Source organism: Aspergillus fischeri, genomic scaffold, assembly GCF_000149645.3.
Source record: "Aspergillus fischeri NRRL 181 1099437636252 genomic scaffold, whole genome shotgun sequence".
Taxonomy (NCBI): domain Eukaryota; kingdom Fungi; phylum Ascomycota; class Eurotiomycetes; order Eurotiales; family Aspergillaceae; genus Aspergillus; species Aspergillus fischeri.
This window is the reverse complement of record NW_001509768.1, coordinates 105,641-122,419: the sequence shown is the minus strand read 5'-3', so window position 1 is coordinate 122,419 and position 16,779 is coordinate 105,641. Positions and strand designations below refer to the sequence as shown.

At 52.0% G+C, this 16,779-nt stretch overlaps 11 protein-coding genes across 11 annotated transcripts; 6 read left to right on the top strand and 5 right to left on the bottom strand.

Annotated features, from left to right (window-relative positions):
* Nucleotides 1-428: 428 nt before the first annotated feature.
* NFIA_062010 (uncharacterized protein) lies at nt 429-1,108 on the bottom strand (the record flags this gene model as incomplete). Its single annotated transcript, XM_001262936.1, has 3 exons — nt 429-528; nt 582-853; nt 902-1,108. 3 exons carry the CDS (start codon nt 1,106-1,108, stop codon nt 429-431), a joined length of 579 nt encoding a protein of 192 aa, XP_001262937.1.
* An 826-nt stretch (nt 1,109-1,934) lies between these two features.
* Nucleotides 1,935-3,578, top strand: NFIA_062000 (uncharacterized protein; the record flags this gene model as incomplete). Its single annotated transcript, XM_001262935.1, has 2 exons — nt 1,935-3,058; nt 3,104-3,578. 2 exons carry the CDS (start codon nt 1,935-1,937, stop codon nt 3,576-3,578), a joined length of 1,599 nt encoding a protein of 532 aa, XP_001262936.1.
* Nucleotides 3,579-4,720: 1,142 nt separating this feature from the next.
* NFIA_061990 (adenosine deaminase family protein) lies at nt 4,721-6,637 on the top strand (the record flags this gene model as incomplete). The annotated part of the gene is made up of 4 exons (XM_001262934.1): nt 4,721-4,877; nt 4,930-5,802; nt 5,852-6,369; nt 6,422-6,637. 4 exons carry the CDS (start codon nt 4,721-4,723, stop codon nt 6,635-6,637), a joined length of 1,764 nt encoding a protein of 587 aa, XP_001262935.1.
* Nucleotides 6,638-7,227: 590 nt separating this feature from the next.
* NFIA_061980 (putative integral membrane protein) lies at nt 7,228-8,197 on the bottom strand (the record flags this gene model as incomplete). The annotated part of the gene is made up of 4 exons (XM_001262933.1): nt 7,228-7,357; nt 7,431-7,654; nt 7,709-7,966; nt 8,018-8,197. 4 exons carry the CDS (start codon nt 8,195-8,197, stop codon nt 7,228-7,230), a joined length of 792 nt encoding a protein of 263 aa, XP_001262934.1.
* Nucleotides 8,198-8,554: 357 nt separating this feature from the next.
* On the top strand, nt 8,555-9,386 carry NFIA_061970 (alpha/beta hydrolase; the record flags this gene model as incomplete). The annotated part of the gene is made up of 2 exons (XM_001262932.1): nt 8,555-8,965; nt 9,024-9,386. 2 exons carry the CDS (start codon nt 8,555-8,557, stop codon nt 9,384-9,386), a joined length of 774 nt encoding a protein of 257 aa, XP_001262933.1.
* A 28-nt stretch (nt 9,387-9,414) lies between these two features.
* NFIA_061960 (class I SAM-dependent methyltransferase) lies at nt 9,415-10,282 on the bottom strand (the record flags this gene model as incomplete). The annotated part of the gene is made up of 2 exons (XM_001262931.1): nt 9,415-10,101; nt 10,151-10,282. The coding sequence occupies 2 exons, from the start codon at nt 10,280-10,282 to the stop codon at nt 9,415-9,417; spliced, it is 819 nt and encodes a 272-aa protein (XP_001262932.1).
* Nucleotides 10,283-10,558: 276 nt separating this feature from the next.
* On the bottom strand, nt 10,559-12,235 carry NFIA_061950 (isochorismatase family hydrolase; the record flags this gene model as incomplete). The annotated part of the gene is made up of 1 exon (XM_001262930.1): nt 10,559-12,235. One exon carries the CDS (start codon nt 12,233-12,235, stop codon nt 10,559-10,561), a length of 1,677 nt encoding a protein of 558 aa, XP_001262931.1.
* Nucleotides 12,236-12,450: 215 nt separating this feature from the next.
* NFIA_061940 (class I SAM-dependent methyltransferase) lies at nt 12,451-13,305 on the top strand (the record flags this gene model as incomplete). Its single annotated transcript, XM_001262929.1, has 1 exon — nt 12,451-13,305. One exon carries the CDS (start codon nt 12,451-12,453, stop codon nt 13,303-13,305), a length of 855 nt encoding a protein of 284 aa, XP_001262930.1.
* Nucleotides 13,306-13,824: 519 nt separating this feature from the next.
* On the top strand, nt 13,825-14,073 carry NFIA_061930 (uncharacterized protein; the record flags this gene model as incomplete). The annotated part of the gene is made up of 1 exon (XM_001262928.1): nt 13,825-14,073. The coding sequence occupies one exon, from the start codon at nt 13,825-13,827 to the stop codon at nt 14,071-14,073; it is 249 nt and encodes an 82-aa protein (XP_001262929.1).
* Nucleotides 14,074-14,312: 239 nt separating this feature from the next.
* On the top strand, nt 14,313-15,002 carry NFIA_061920 (molybdenum cofactor guanylyltransferase; the record flags this gene model as incomplete). The annotated part of the gene is made up of 1 exon (XM_001262927.1): nt 14,313-15,002. One exon carries the CDS (start codon nt 14,313-14,315, stop codon nt 15,000-15,002), a length of 690 nt encoding a protein of 229 aa, XP_001262928.1.
* Nucleotides 15,003-15,029: 27 nt separating this feature from the next.
* On the bottom strand, nt 15,030-16,382 carry NFIA_061910 (molybdopterin molybdotransferase MoeA; the record flags this gene model as incomplete). The annotated part of the gene is made up of 1 exon (XM_001262926.1): nt 15,030-16,382. The coding sequence occupies one exon, from the start codon at nt 16,380-16,382 to the stop codon at nt 15,030-15,032; it is 1,353 nt and encodes a 450-aa protein (XP_001262927.1).
* Between the last annotated feature and the right edge of the window lie 397 nt (nt 16,383-16,779).

Here is a 16,779-nt window from a genome sequence, read left to right as displayed (position 1 = left end):
GTGAGATCATGCTGAATGCTGTCGTTCATCTCCTCTCATTGTTCGTTCTAGCCTCCACGTCTGCGCGCAGTGGACGATGCTCTTGGAGCAACAGTGGCAATGGAACGACTGACGTCTGTAATGTTTGTAAGCGTGACGCTTCGAGTTTGTTGAACCTGGTATTTTCCTGATCTTCCAGGCCTTAGTAATATGGACAGGCCTGCTCTGATCGATTAGAGACTAACCTCAACGCCCTTCCCTGGTCTATGAGGCGCAACTCACAGCTCTGTGTTGCCAGCCAGTGGTGGGCGACTACTAGTCTGATACGCAGACGGTTCTTATAATTCCGAAAACTCAATCATTGCTGCATTCGTGGTTGTTATGAAGTTGAGACATTATAGTGAGTTGCAGGCGCCTAGGTTCCCACAGTTTGATATTGATCCTTCATCTTATACAGTGCCTCTCCCATAGGCCTGACGAATCTCCTCGGGAGTAAATTTACCCAAGAACAATTGACACAGGTAATACCACTGAAAAAGAATGAAAATACTGCGTGGGATATCTATCAGTATCTGCCTGGTGTCGTACACAAGAGAACTTACAATGCAGACACTCCCAAACAACCACACGCAATAGTGATGTTCTCCAGAGCACTGACGACCCCTGTGCCAATAGAGAGCACGACGCGTTTGTCCAAATTGACAACCTTGTACGTGTCACGGTTACTTCGCATCACTAACATCAAGGGAAACGCAGCAGCCCACATCATGGTGGTGAAGGCCAAGATGATGATGAACCTCGCCGGGGGCCTCGCATTGGTAGGCGAAACAGGCTTGGTGATGGAGCTAAAGGCGAGGAAAAATTCCAGCGCAGCCTGTGAAAATGTCAGATATCCTCTCCGTATCTCAGGATGTTTGCCTACCACCGCCAGATTGTATGAAGCCGCAGACCGCAACGGACCTGGTGGTGTTTTTGAGATGATACCAGCCGAAAGCCCAAGCACCACGACAGCAGAAATCCACAGGCCGAATCCCCCAGTGGCAATCTTGGAATATAGATCTCCTACCGGGCCGTCATCATCTTTGTTGCCAGAAACAGGTCTCCGTGTCGCACCTGTTAAAGTCGCCATATCGCAATGTCAGGAGGATCACCATGGTTTCAGGGGTAAGGCTTACCTGGGCCAAGATAGAGTTATAAATAATAAGCGGGCCATGTTAGCGGACTCCACCTGGAGCAAAATATGCGAATCGGTAAATCCCCCAGCCTGAGCACCTCGTATTGATAGAAGCACCGACATGAGGCTGAATCGACGGTCCGTTTCCGAGCGGCCATATGATATACCAAAAAAAAGCTCTACCTTCTTGGCGCGGTAATAGATATGTAGGATGGTCATTGGAACAGAGCTCTGTATCAAGGTGCTGGTCGCTGTCTCGGCGATCATGCACCGTTGCCCGCTATCTCTGTCAAGACTTCCCTCCCGAACGCAGATGGGAAAATATGCTTCTGAGCAAAGGAGCGATGAAGCAAGGAGACTCTTCATTATCCTGCTATGAATGTTAAACTATGTAGAACTTATATGCATGATAGCTGTGGGCTCCAGAACTGCTTCCAAAGTTATATATATATACAGTGCTCCAGCCTAAATCAGACAGCGAGATCATGCACGCGTTAGATTGATTGTATGTGATATCGATCATTGCAGTATTCTATATTAATATTACCATGAATCCATGACCTCGATCATTGCTTGCATGAAATATAGGTAGTGGACATCAGACAGCCAATAATGATGACTCTTCCATTCTTGTCTTCGTAGTTCCTCCACCATCCGCAAGGCTGAATCTGCCCTTGGCAGAAGCCTATGAGCTGTTCCACATCGTGAGTCATACTCCCTTTTCCTGAAGATATAAGGACCAAACCTCCGACCGAGAGAAATTATCGGCAAAGTAAACAAGATGGCGTCGGCAACAGTTCTAACAGCGCAGCCCATCTCCCTCGACCGCCTTCGAGTCAGCGATTCTCTCGAAGAAGGCGCCCTGGCCGCCAAAGACGAAAATGCATCACCTCCAGACGTTCGACCACGCTGGTCGGATCGAATCCTAGCTCAAGGTCCCTGGGATCAGACAGTGACTCCAGACATGCTCAAAGGAGCATCCAGCCTGCCGATGCCAGTCGAGATTAGCGACGCAGACTCTCTTACACCGTTCTTCAATCATCTAAAACATGATGGAAGCTATGAGAGCGCTTCTCATGCTACAGGCCAGAGCCAATCGGCAGCCGAGCCCTACTACAACGTTCCGACCTTGGAGTTTGATAAGGGAGTACTGTACGAAGACGGTCGGATGGACCTGTGCAAGATGGCTCTTGGTCCGCCGAATATCTCGACGCTCATGCACAGTCTGCGCTCCAACAAGTTTGTGCGGCATTTCCTGCTTGGTAATAACATCATCGGACCAGCTGGAGCAAATGCAATCGCGGACTTTGTCCAGGAATTCCCCAACCGCATTGATACCTGGTATCTAGCCGGTAATTGTATAGACGGAGCATCGTTTGCACGCTTGACTGATGCACTGGTCAAGTCGCCTGCCGTGACAAATCTCTGGCTTAAGAGGAATCCTCTCGGTCCAGAGTCGGTTGATTCCCTCTTCCGCCTGATTACACAGACGCCAAATCTGCGGACACTGGATCTGGATCAGACTGAGCTTGGCGATGCAGGCGTTGCAGCTCTATTCACTCGATTGGCGGAATACATTCCTCCAACTCCCTTGTCATTGAGAATCCTGTACCTCTCCGCGACCGGTATATCCAGTGTCGCATGTGAGGCAATTTCCAGGTATCTGGCCTCTCCGCATTGCTCCCTTACCTCTTTGTATGTGTCCAGCAATCCGATCGGCGATGCAGGGGCAAAAGCGCTTGCCAAAGGGCTGCAACAGAATAAGACACTGCAACGTCTTTGTCTGCAATCAGTTGGCCTCACGGACGAAGGAGCCACTGCATTGATTTCGTCTCTGCAAGGTCATCCTGCATTGGAGACTCTCGATATCAGCCAGTCCTATTCCACGCAGGATTTGAATGCCAGGTATGTCTTTGACCAGTGGATTGGAGGAAGCAACTGACATAACAGATTCAATTACCTATCCGCGGAATGCACAATCAACGCACTGTGCTCCCTTGTGACTTCATCGACGCCTCTCTCCTACCTCGCCCTCGGTCCCCAACCCTTTTGCACCACGACCGCCTTGCCTCTGATGGCTGCTGCGCAAGAGTCCAAAACGATCTTGTATCTCTCCCTCAAGCCGCTCATTCCGTCGCGGTCAACCCCGAAAGACAATTCGCGGTTTGCTAGTGCATCCAAGGCGCTGCGAACGCATACCCTGAGCAACATCCGCGCGCACTACGGCAAGCCGACCATGATTCATGAAGAGTGGGAGGCTGACCTCAAACGGTGGTGCGTTAGCGACGAGATCAGCGTGCGGAAAATTGACAGCGTGTACCGCAATCGGGCGGCGCAAAAGGCGCGCAGGGGCGAGGAAGTTTTGCGGAAACAGTGGGCTGACGAGGAGAGGGGGGTTCTTGACGGAGTGATGCAGGCGTCATGATGTTATGATCTTCTGTATAGGGAAAGCTGTGAAATGTCCCTCGTATCAGGAGGTCTATAGTCCTAAGCCGGGCACATCTATCCATTATGTGCGTCGATGGTTGAGAGAATCGTTGCATTCAAAGTTCCATGGCAACTGCCTCGGAAGTGATTAAAAAGGAACCAAGTCATTCAGCTGGAGATATCTGACCCACTTGGGCAATATGGCAATCTGGCCGGTTTTCCGAATGTCTGCATGTGCTAGCGGATCGTATGTACTGATTCGCTCAACCGAGTCGTCTATTCGTTGCTGGGTGCCCCAAACAAACAGCGTAACCGGCAGGGGTATACGATTCCGATGGACTCAATAGTAAATACTGGTTTAGCTCCGGGTTGGCTCCATGAAGATACGCAACTGAATGACACGTTGACCGGCATGACTTCCTTAGCACACAGCCCTCGTTCTAGTAAAGGGCAACAGCAGCTGCGCTGATTTGTCATGTTTCTACTCTGTACTCCGTAGTGCTCAGAGTGACCTTGGTTGGAGACAGGTTGCGGAACGGGCCGTAAATTCCATTCAAGTCCGAGGCTTGAAGTAAGCAATTGTCTATTCGCCACGCTCGTGATGGATAAGCACAGCAGAGAGTATCCTTGGCTACATAATTCCCATCATCCAGCTACAAATAGTGACGTAGTGACGTAGTGCGAAGACCTCTATCTACACTAGAATCATCTTGAAAGACATCTCAAGATTAGTTGTCCTAGAATGGAAAAGCTGAGGCAGATCGCCAGTTGCCAAGATGACAGAAAGGCGACCATGCCGGCGTTACCCCGGGAACAGTCTCTAATGCGCAGGGCAGGCGTGTCCTGACTTGATGAGAGCAGCCACACCGCATAAGCAATGGCCCCAATCATAATCAGGCCCACAGGCAAGGGACAGAAAGGTCCACCTTCACCCAATAGTCTCGGATAGTGCTCACTGCAATCCAGTCCCGTCGATACATGAGGCTGGCTGGTCAGGATAATCCCTGCACAGCTGACCAAAACATTGGGGCAGTAACACGCAAAGACACGGTCTAAAGCTTATATATTAAGCTTTAGCTGGACGCGTTGGAGCTTGTCGTATTCTTCTTCTCCATCCTGCCAAGTGCCAGCCTTATCATCATGAAACTGCCGAGTCTGGTGGCCTATGCGCTGTGCCTGTCGCTCACCGCGGCGAAGGTCATTCCTGATGATATTCCGGATCCGAATAGCAGTGCCGTGCGGCGCCATCTCATGGCTCGATCGGCCATGATCACCATTGAAAAGCGGCAGCGACAAGGTATGCCGCCACCAGTCCTCGCTTGGGACGACGGATACTGACTGGACTGTAGACCACGAGTTCCGCCAGAACCTGTCGACAGTCGCTCGACAGGCAGATGTCATCGTCCAGGCAATCCGGCAGGAGGAGATTGATGACTATTGGCGGCAGTATGGCACGTTTGAGCATCCGGAGGACGAGCGTTTCGCCGGGGAGATGTTCCCTCTGGCGCGGCCATACATCAATTCCACGAAGCTCTGGAAGATTGTCAAGCGCATGCCCAAGGGTGCGCTGTTACATGCACACTTGTCGGCCATGCTGCCATTTGGAACCATTCTTGAAACCATCCTAGCGACCGAAGGCATGGTCATTTCCACGTCGCAACCGATTCTGGATGAGCAGAGCGCAGAAAATGCCACGGTCGCTTTTGCCCACGTCAACACGACCATAAACACCTCGGCTGAAACGATCTCCTCAGCCAATTACGTTCCCAACACCCGGGTTTCGGTCCAAATTGCCGCCGACCGGTTCCCCGGTGGCCGGCAAGGGTTTATGGATTTCATGAAGTCCAAACTGACCATCCTCCCGCAGGAGTCGACCCGCCATGAGCTGGGTGTGGACGAGATCTGGAGACGATTCCAAGCGTGCTTTGGTCCCGCGGATACCATGGTCAGCTACGAGCCGATTGTGCGGACCTTCTACCAGAAACTGTTTGAAGGCTTAGCCGACGATGGCATCAACTGGGTGGAAATCCGCAGCGGTGGCTCCAGCGGTCAATTGGTTCACACCGGCCAGGAGGACATTGATCCCAATCTCGATGTCTGGTGGGATGTGATGATCGAGGAGATTGAGAAGTTCCAGGCCACCGACAAGGGGAAGAATTTCTGGGGTGCCCGCGTCATCTGGTCAGACATTCGAAGCGAGAACCGGGAGAAGATCACCAAGAGTAAGTCTGCTTTTTGAGTAATACGGGAAACGCGACTGACCTGTCTCAGGCATGAAGATTGCCCTAGAGCGTAAGCAAAGGTTTCCGGAGTTGTTCAGCGGCTACGATCTGGTCGCGCAGGAGGATCTGGGTCGTCCGTTGTCAGACCTGGCCCCCGAACTGATCTGGTTCCGGGAGCAGACTGAGTATCTGAATCTCACGATTCCTTTCTTTTTCCACGCCGGCGAGACACTTGGGGACGGAAACTCGACCGACTACAACTTGGTGGACGCCATTCTGTTCAATTCCCGCCGCATCGGCCATGGGTTCTCCTTGTACAAGCACCCAACACTCATCGACGAGGTGATTGAAAAGGCGGTCATGGTCGAAGTGTGCCCCATCTCCAACGAAGTGTTGCGTCTGGCGACCGATATCCTCCACCATCCTCTCCCTGCGATGATCGCTCATGGTGTTCCCACCGCCATCAGTAACGACGATCCGGCCATTCTCGGACAGGACATTGCAGGTCTGAGCTATGATTTCTATCAGACTATCCAAGGATTCGATAACATTGGACTCGCTGGACTGGTAGGTCTCCTGTCAAATCCCGTTTGTACCAGGCTGAGCTAACGAACTGTAGGGAGCTCTGGCGCAGAACAGTCTTCGCTGGTCCAATTTCGAGGACCAGTCTGACGCTGACTGGCTTCGGGACATTGATCTGGCCGCACGTGGCGATGGTATCAAAGCCCAGCGCATTCAATATTGGAACCAGCAATGGGAGGAGTTTTGCCAATGGATCGTGGCCGAGTATGGGGACAAGTATCCTCCTGCCGAGGTTGCCCAGGTCACCAACTGATCCTCAAGCGCGTTCACTTTCTAATAGTCATGTGTTAAGTGCCAGAACCTAAACATCGAGTGCTACAAACACTGTCGTAGCTACGAAACCAACCGGTGATGATACTCTAATCAAGTGGGCCACTAGCCGACAGGGTCGATGGCAATTGTGGATAGCCAAAGGACATATGATATATTCAGTCGTGTAGCCGCCTCAGTAGTGGTGGATGACGTCTTTCCTCCTCATCATCATTCATTACATCGATCTGTCTCATCTCGATGGTCTGTGATAGGACATCTCAGAGACGAACGCAGAGGCTCATCCGGCACAGACTGTAATACATATTGACCACTAAGATTCCAAAACTAATACCGATATGATTCCTCAATATCCACCGTCGTCGTCACATCAATCGTCGACAAATGCAGCTCGGAGTCATTCTGCATCCTACTTCGTTTACTGCGCTTCCCGGTCGAACTCAACGTGCCATACGAGTGCGCGCTTTGCTTAGGTGGAGTAGCACTATCCTGCATTTCGTGATCACGATCGAACAAACGAAGCAAAGGACGAAGAGATGGCAGACACGCTTAACTGTTAGCTGCGCGATCTCCCTACGCAAGGGCCGACTCACCAGACACGACTCCAATATTGGTCTCCACCGCCGTCCACGTCGAGGGACCGATAAATACCCACGTTACATCGATCGAGGGGACTCGGTACGAGTCGAGCATGATCACTAATCTAACGATGGAAATGACGCAGATACTGCATGGTCAGCTAGTACGATTGACCCCAGGCGAGGAGTGAGACCTACAACCCTCCGAGCACGAAGACACTGCTGATGGCTATCTTCTGGGTGGTGTTCCTGTGGAGTCTCCAGATGTATGGCATGGGGAGGATTAGCAATGCCCAGTCAGTGATGATGTTGGGGACTGCATTGCCGATGAAGAATTGGTTGACGTCCACGCCGCAGTGCGGGTTTAAGGATTTATCCCAGAAGCCACGGACGGGTAGACATTGGAAGATCGTCGTGAAGATCTGTTTTGGCTTATTAGGAAAATCCAGCCAAACTCATGATATGATCCGACGTACGACGCCCAATCCCCAGCCGGTTACCAGAAAGAATATGACATATATTGGGATGCGGATGTTGGTGGTGCCGAAGATGCGCCAATAGAACATCAGGATGGAGTATTTGGTCAGACAGATGGACAGCGTATAGAAGATCTCGCAGACGAAGAGGTTGATGAAGAAGTTGGAGAAGCCGGTCATCCCAAGGGGATAGATGTGTGTTCCCACGCCTCGATAGACCCAAATGACCATGTCGACGTAATTTCCGGTTGCCATGGCCTATCGACCGTGTCAGAATATGCTACTGAGCAGCACATCTATGATACTCACCAAAGCAATGCAAATCAAGTAATCATCCCACCACAGCCCAACCTTGGACACTCGGGTACGACACAACAACCGCAGCACCACTGCCACCACGGCCAGTCCATATGTGGATGAATATGCCGCATATAGATTGGCACGTCTGGATTCCGAAAGATCCAACCCGGGCGGAGGAGTGAAGTCCATAGTGCAAGGGAAGCACCGCCTGTGGTATACTCAAGGGGACAATCTCTCCAGAAGACAGGTAACAGGTCAGTTTTGTAGCAAATGAGTTTGGCGGTTAGCCTACCGCCCAGTGAACACTAGGCGGATCAATTGATCCTCTCATCGGAAGACCTCGCCGAGCTACGATGAGGGGCAGACCAGGATGATCTCGAGCTAAGCAAGGGAAGGATCAGAATCCCTGAAAGGGGGAATGAGGTGGCGCTCGAGGTGATTTTGTTCCCTAATTGCCAAGATCATAGCTATATATGAAGCGCCTGAATCACCTCGGACGTCATGAGATAGCGTCGATCATCCAATTTTGATCTATACGACAATACAATGGCCACTATCGTCTTCGTTCCCGGTGCGTGGATCACCCCGGACTTCTATCATCCTTTCTTCGATGCTCTCACCAAGGCCGGGTATCCTGTCCGCTGTGCTGGATATCCCTCTCTGGACCCTGCGGATCCCACGAGCGCAGACTGTAAAGCGGACAGTGATGCCATCGCCAGCGTCATTCGTCCGCTAGTGGAAGACGAGGGCCGCGATGTCCTTCTGCTCATGCACTCCTACGCAGGAATGCCTGGAGCTGCGGCCGCCAAGGGACTTGCCAAAACAGAACGAATGCAACAAGGCAAGTCTGGTGGCATCGTAGGAATGGTGTTCATCGCAGCTTTCCTGGTTCCGGAAGGATTAAGTTGTGCGGGATTACAGGGAGGGAATCTCCCCCCGTGGATTTTGTTGGACAAGGTACTACCTCTCTTCCTACTACTTGGATGAATCTGAACAGATGAGTAACGCTCTATAGCCGTACGACAAAGTGAACATCCCCGATGACCCTGCTGGCAACTTTGCCGCTGATATTGATGAAGACGTGGCCCAACGTCTCGCGGGTTACATCCGGCCTCATTCCACGTTGGCGTTCAACTCTCCCCAACCTGCTCCTGCTTGGGGAGACCAGGCGTATGCCGGACGACTGGCATTTATTGTTCCTACACTGGACAAGGCTGTTCCCGAGGGAGCTCAGCGTGCCATGATCGCCGCTACTCAGACGGATTGGATCGTTGAGGAAATGGTCTGCAGTCACTGTGCGCCGTTTGTTAATCGGATCGACGAATGTGTAAGACTGCTGCGGGGATTTGTCGGCGTGTTTGAGGGTACGAAGAACTGATAGTCCATCGATATCCTTGTCTCAACAATCATGAGATGCGAGTAATAACAAAGTTGATCCCTTGGCGATCTGCCGGCATCCATTGGACGTCCTCATCTTCCATGCCCCATTCCTTGAGATCTACTTCGGTCACTTCTAGCCTCCACCGTGTGTTTGTCTCCTGTTGCACCACATCCCACAGTTTGAGAAATGACTTGAGATTATGGTAGAACATCATGCCCCAGGGTCGCATATACTCCCGAGCTGTCTTCCTGCCTTGTTGATATCCCACTAGCATCGTCCCCGGCTTCGACAATGCGACGATCCGTTTCATCGCCATGATCTGGCCGTCCCAGCTAAACAGATGGAGAAACTGCGACGCTATCACCACATCCACGTTGCCTTGAAGCTCACCGAGGCTTTCGTCCGCCATGCTCAGAAAATCTCCCTGAATGAAGCTCGCGTTCATCCGGTCCCTATCACGGAATAATTCAAATCCCAACCGCCATAGACCTGGCTCGATGTCCACCGCCCACATCAGGTCAGTTGGAACGCCATGGGCCGCCAGTAAGCGCAGCTCCTGTCCCAGACCACATCCCAAATCCAGTATCCTACAGCGGCGCTGCTGTGCTCGAGCCAGGATCACAGGAAATTGCGGGAGGGCGGCCAAACCAGGAAGGAGGAAGATCCAGAGGCCAATGCAGGGGTATTTACCTAAAGGCCAGGCTTTGTTGCGCTAGAACGTTTTAGTATAATGCAGAACTTGGGTGAAGCAATTCACCTACGATGTCGTGTAAATGGGCAGGGAGATTTTCGTCTGGAATGCCGCTCCAGTGGTTGTAGACATATCGAACGCACGGGCTAAGACGCGGGCCGATATGGGGTTGGAACCAGACCGAGCTGTCAATCTGAGACATTGTTATCCTTGTCCATGCTTCGGGCCAGTGGCGTGCTGACGGTTAATAAGAAGAGTTCTTTTCCCTAACTCGGACATGTCTCACTGTCATCTATTTAGCTTCCGCTATTAATATCGGCTTGTCGGCCACACGAGGCACGACTCACGATTAGTGAATCCTTTAACAGGGATCAATGCCCATAAATGTAACCTCGTGTCTTCATCTGGTCCAATTACGAACATGGAAGTGCAGCTGTTGTTGGATAATTAATAACAATGAAACGAATCTCTCTATTCCTCATCCACTGCTAGAGACGGAGCCATTCTCCTTCCCTGTCGCCAGCAAATCGTCCATCTCGACCACGTCGCTGCCATACACCCGCTGCATGTAAGCCAGCATCTGTTCGTCCGAGAAATACAATGCTGCCGTGCACTTGCTCACCAGTGTGGTCCACAGTCCCCGCTGAAACGCTCCTCGCACCGTCGCATCAACACACACATCCGTGTACAAACCCACCACCACGAGCTCCTCAAATCCCCGAGCAGCGATATACTGCGCAAACTCTTCGCTCAGGAACGGATCAAACTTGGCTTTCTTGTCAAACACGCGCTCGCCCGCTTGGACAATAACACTACCGAATACCTCGGCGCCCCATGTCCCCTGGACGCACCACGGCCGTCGCCCCTGCGTCTGATTCCGGTAGCGCCAGCTAGGGCCCTGAAATTGCTCATCGCCTATGAACCGAACAAAAATTACCTCGATACGAGCCTGTCGGGCCCATTCCACCACTCGCGGGATGTTCGCCGCCACCCGTGCCATGGCCGATTGGTTCTTGTACTGTGTGACAAAATCGTTCTGGAAATCTACGACCACCACGGCTGTTCGCTTCCCCCGAAACCGGGAGGTCTCGTAGTTGTGCGCGTCCAGTGGCTGATCTAACCCCTGCAGGAAAGCCTCCACAAATCTCTCCGTCGTAGCTGTCCCTCCCTGATCAGGCGTCCCAATGCCCCTGGCCCCCAAATCCCCCAACACGCAATCGACCCTCTGTTTCAAACCCGAACAGCCCGCCTGATCCTCTAACACCGCGGCTGCGGCGCGGATCGTAGCCGTCGGATTAACAATGCCCTTACCTAGCAGATCATCCGCTGATCCGTGGGCGGTCTGGTATTCGCTCAGGCCCTGCACATCCGGGTGCAGATAGACGTTCTCTGCGCACGCGGACTCCTGCGCCCCTAACCCAAACCTATCGAGCAGGATCGTCTGCATAATGTCTGCGTATTCGTTGCCTGAAATGAGCAGATTGTGGCCGCTCACCCCGAAGGCTAGCAGATCGCGGTTCATGGTGTCCCCCTGTACGAACCGGATATTGACGCCGAAGGTTCGCTCCCATTCTGTTGCCCAGGTGTGGAAAAGTCCATCGAAGAGGTGGAACTTGTAGACCATTGTGACCGAGTTGGTTCCTCCCCAGAGCTGATTCGCGCGGCCGAGTGCGTAGGAGAGGATGCGTGCGAAGATCGCCTTGCTGAAGTGCGCGGTGCGGGAGACGGCATCCTTGCTGGTGTTGACGCTGTTGGTGCCCGAGTAGAACCCCTGTGCCTGGTCGCGGACGAGGAGGATGGACGAGGTAGGACTCAGAGTGAAATGTTCGACTTTGATAGCTTGGAGCTGCTCGCGGACGAGGTAGAGGGCTTGCGCGCTGATCGAAGTACGGAATATCGCGCGCACGCCGCAGGATACGGCTTCTTTGCAGAATTGGCGATAGTGGGCAGCGTCTGACAATGTTTCTTCCGTCACGGCGTCCGCATCGTTGATGGCTAGTAGCGAGGAGTAGGAATTGTAGATGCGTGGGGAACGCAGGAAGGTGACGCTGACATTGTAGCGAGCAGCCAGTGATTGAATAACACGCTCAAAGATGGCTGTGAGCTCGGGACCAGTGCCGTTGCCCACAGCAAGGCCAACCTGAATAGACGACATGGCGGTAGTGAACACGGACACGTTGGTTAGTTTCTCGTTGCTGGATTTATGGGAAACTTGGTGGCAGACGCTCAACTGAACTAATGCAGTTGGAATACGACGAAGGATCTAGTGTGGAGGCCTTTTCTTTTCCCCTTTTATTTGTTGGATTTATAGGATAATGACAAGCCATCCGCAAAGCTTGTCAGACTCTTGTCCCTCTCATCTGTATCACTATGGAGACCATCTCCTCTGGCTTCCATCTCGCCGACGGCAATGGTTACATGCTCGACAAAGGTTATGCTGCCAGATGTCGCCTGAATCTCCAATTCTATCTCTGGAAGAACTCGTTGACCTTCAACCTACACCCATCTATCCCCATCCCACATACCCAAGGCTCGTCGCCACTGAAAATTGCGGACCTCGCCTGCGGCACAGGCATCTGGCTCCTCGATCTCGCCTGTGAATTACCGGGACCAGCTGTCCTCGATGGCTTCGACATCGATCTCTCCAAAGCCCCACCGGCTCAGTGGCTGCCAGACAATGTCACCGTACACAACTGGGACATCCTCAGTCCCGTGCCGGAACATCTTGTCGGAAGATACAATATCGTCCACCTCCGGCTTCTGATCCTAGTGGTAGAGCACAGTGATCCGGTCCCCATTATCCAGAATGCGTACCACATGCTCAAACCCGGCGGGTACATTCAGTGGGATGATCTCAACTACCCCGATACACATATCATCAAGGCAAATGCAGACATAGAGACCCCGGCATTTGATCGGCTGCTTCATTTTGTCCGCTCAAATGGAAGACATGATTGGGTGCTGAGCTTACCCGGTATCCTGGAATGCAATGGCTTTACAGATGCCCGTCTGGATCATTTCCGGGATCGCACGGAGCTGGCCATGGCGAATGGGGACCAACATCTGATGACCATGGAGGAGTTTGCCGGGTCCTTGCAGCAGAAGGGAATGCTGAAGGAAGCGAGGAATATACATCAATTGATTGCAGATTGCTGTCAGGAGGCGTCTCCAGGAGTGGCCCTTTCCATGCCCAGAGTGGTGTGCGTAGCCAGAAAAGGTCCATAGTTGTTTAATATATTGGGTCAATGCGATAGGAACGGCACTACTATATATATGCCAAATACAGCACTTTTATTATCCAATACCGGGGGTCTGCTCTCGCTGCTTTAGACAACTAATAGCAGGATACAAGGCATCTCATGGAAACCTCAGGCATCATACGTTGCCATAACAGGTTGACGTCAATTGACTGAAATTACCCATTCACATATGTTTCTATTATTACAGTACATAGCACCATAGAGAGGTATTACCTCTCGAAATGATATTGTGACATTATAGTCGGAGATTCCGCGGAGAACTCCATTTGTTGCATCATATCGTAGAAGATGGAGTTGGCAACATCAACATGATGTAAGAAACGGCAGGTTCGGAGTATCCAGGTATAAAATGATGTCCTGGTGCAAAGGATGCACTGCGTCGAAGCCATTAATTTATTAATCACTAATCATTAATCAGTCGGGTTGTACTTCCCTCCTTTATACTCCACCTCTCATCTCTGTCTACATTGCATACACGACCAACATGTCGCAACCGCCATCCTTCCAGCGGGATCCTACGCAGGCATCCAACGTCGTCGACTCGTCCGAAGTTTCTGATCAAAACAAAGCGAAAGATACTTCTCAAGCCCCTGCCTTTGGGGGCCCCGGAGCCAAAGCAACAGCCCCTGAGACCTCCAAACCTCACTCGAACAAGATCCTAAACAAACTGGATCCCCGGTTCGACAGCGACATGTTGGAACAGCGCGATCAAGGGAATACAGGTCGCACTTGAACTAGGAGGAAGCATGGTGAAATATCCATTCTGGAGAGATGGATTGGATGTACATATTTCAATGACATGAGCTACATGAAGTGGAGATTATAGATCACAGTCAAGGCGCATGTATGTCGTCATTTTGACTGGAGAAGCGTTCCCCACATGGTTTTGGCTTTATAAACAGGGAGACCCAACAATTCGAGGTGTCCTAGATTTCTATTCAAAGAAATATTATCGACTCCTTAGTATCCTCGATGCCTACTCTTAAGCCACTCTTGCTGGCGGGTGGCTACTCATCGCGAATGGGCACTCGCAAAGAACTCTTACGTGTCATCGGCGAGGTCCCCTTGTTCGTCCAACTGCTGATCATCCTACACGAGGCGTGTCCCGAGTCAGAAATGGTGTTTCTCTCATTGCGCGATCACAACTCATTAAAAGCCATTGAGAACGATCGCCATATCACTGCCGTCCCAAACAATCGACTAATTCTCACCAACGGGACTACCACTTTCCCGGTACATGTAGTCTACGACGGACCTGGAGTGCCCAGCGAACATGACAGCACTGGCATTGGCCCAGGAGCCGGATTGCTGGCTGCTCATCACCAGGACAAAACTGCACACTGGTTGGTAGTTGCCTGTGACTATCCATTCATATCTGTCGCCGCGCTGTCTCAACTTCGACGCGAATGGACCGCGCCAGTCACATGTTTCGAAAACAAGGACGGCTTCTGTGAGCCTTTACTGAGTGTCTGGTCTCCGGAGGCGTTGCGCGCACTCAAAGAGAATATTCAAATTGGAATTTCCGGGCCCAGTGCGGTGGTGAAGCGTTTGCGTGGCAAGACGATACGACCACACGAGGAGAAGTGGATCTTCAATGTCAATACGCCTGCCGAGTTGGAGCTGGCGTCCAAAATGGGAACCCAACCCCAAGCGAGTTCATAGGAGGGAGAGGTTGGACGCAAGCGAAAATCAATGGCTTGGGTAGATGTCGACAATGTCACCTGCTCTCAACTCGGAAACACCTCGGTGGATATGGATCCAACAATTCGAATGCAAAAAAGGCTTAATCTTTCCTGGGCTGTGATCCTGTATGAGCTTTACCTGCACATGGCCTGACGAGCCACGGACCAATGCCGGTCGAAAAACGTCCATGTCTCCGCGGAATGTAGATACTACCGGATGCTCTTTGGTGGTTGAAGTTTCAGCGTCGTCAAGAGGGAGAAGAGATGCATGCGATGGATCGTCTGGTCGCTGCAGCTGTAGGTATTTCAAGTATGGAAGGACCAGGAAGCGCAGACAGGCAGCGCTTGCTACGGGGTTTCCGGGCAACCCAAAGAACGCCGTTTCACTCCGGAGATGTTGATCATTGCTTGAAGAATCGGGAATCTGGGCGAAAAGTACAGGATGGCCGGGCCTTATGGCGACCTTGCGAAAGACGACTCGAGCATTCAATCGACGAATCACCGCAGGAATCAAGTCGCATCGTCCGGCCGAAACAGCTCCAGAGGTGATGATCACGTCGTAGTCCTTTTTTAGAATCGAACTCAGGGACTGTTCCAGCTTCTCGGCATGATCATGGACAATTCCCAAAAAGTCCACTGCAGCACCCCAGCTCTCCAAGGTCGCAGTTAGATAGGGTCCATTGGCGTCGCTGATCCGATGTAAGGGCGATTGATCAAGCCCAGGAGGCAACAGCTCCGAGCCAGTAGAGACGACAGCGACCCTTGGCTTGCGCGTGACTGCAATCTTGGTCATTCCAACCGATGCCATCGACAGGATGTGGGCCGGATGGATCACCTCTCCCGCGTCGACAAGGACGTCACTTTTCTTAAAGTCACTTCCTGCAAACCTTCGATTCTGCCCCGTTTTCGCTGGCTTGAAGACTCGAATATAGCGACGGTTGGACGTTTCGTCCACGATGACTGCCACATCCTCGTGTCGCACACAGCAGTCCAAGTCATCGCCGCTCACGCTAGTCGGGAAGGGAGCTCCTGTCATGATCTCCACGCAGACAGGTGCCCCCGATTGTTGATCAGCGGCTATCCGTAAAGGCTCATCGCCCGCGGCGATCATGCCTTTGACTTCGAATGTCACTGGGCCGTCGATGGTCGCATCCTGCGTTGCAGAGGAGCTCAGTGCGTACCCGTCCATAGCGGATGTGTCAAATTTTGGGGTCGCTATGGGACTCGTTACGGTCTCACGAGCAATGCGATTCCGTGCCTGACTGATAGGAACATGTTCCCCATCAGCGGCAAAGGCGTCGCGTTGTCGCTGAGCCTCCGCTTGAATCAGCTGCAGTGCCTCAGAATAAAGGATAGCCATAATGGCAACGACACAGCTCAATTGGCAGTTTCAACCACCTAATGTAATATCAATATCTTCTGCTAGGGTCATGTCCTTTTGTAAGATCGTGGGACGAGGTTCACTGCTCACGGATTGCCCAGTCTCCGATAGACCTCCACGACAATTGTCGACTTGCATGCGTCTGGTACTATTCCTGTTCGGTTAGACACCACGAACTGACATAAACAGGGATGTTGACTGCACGAGACCTGTTTTGAGGCATTTCGTGGATGCCGCGGAGACGCCGAGTGCGGATGTTGCGGATGGCGTCACTTTGGAGTCATTGCAACTACAGGCCCTTAAACTCTGTCCTGTCCACCCCTCGTTGTCAAACCAATATCAATGCCTTTTGAGTGCACATCTCCCAGAGAATAAG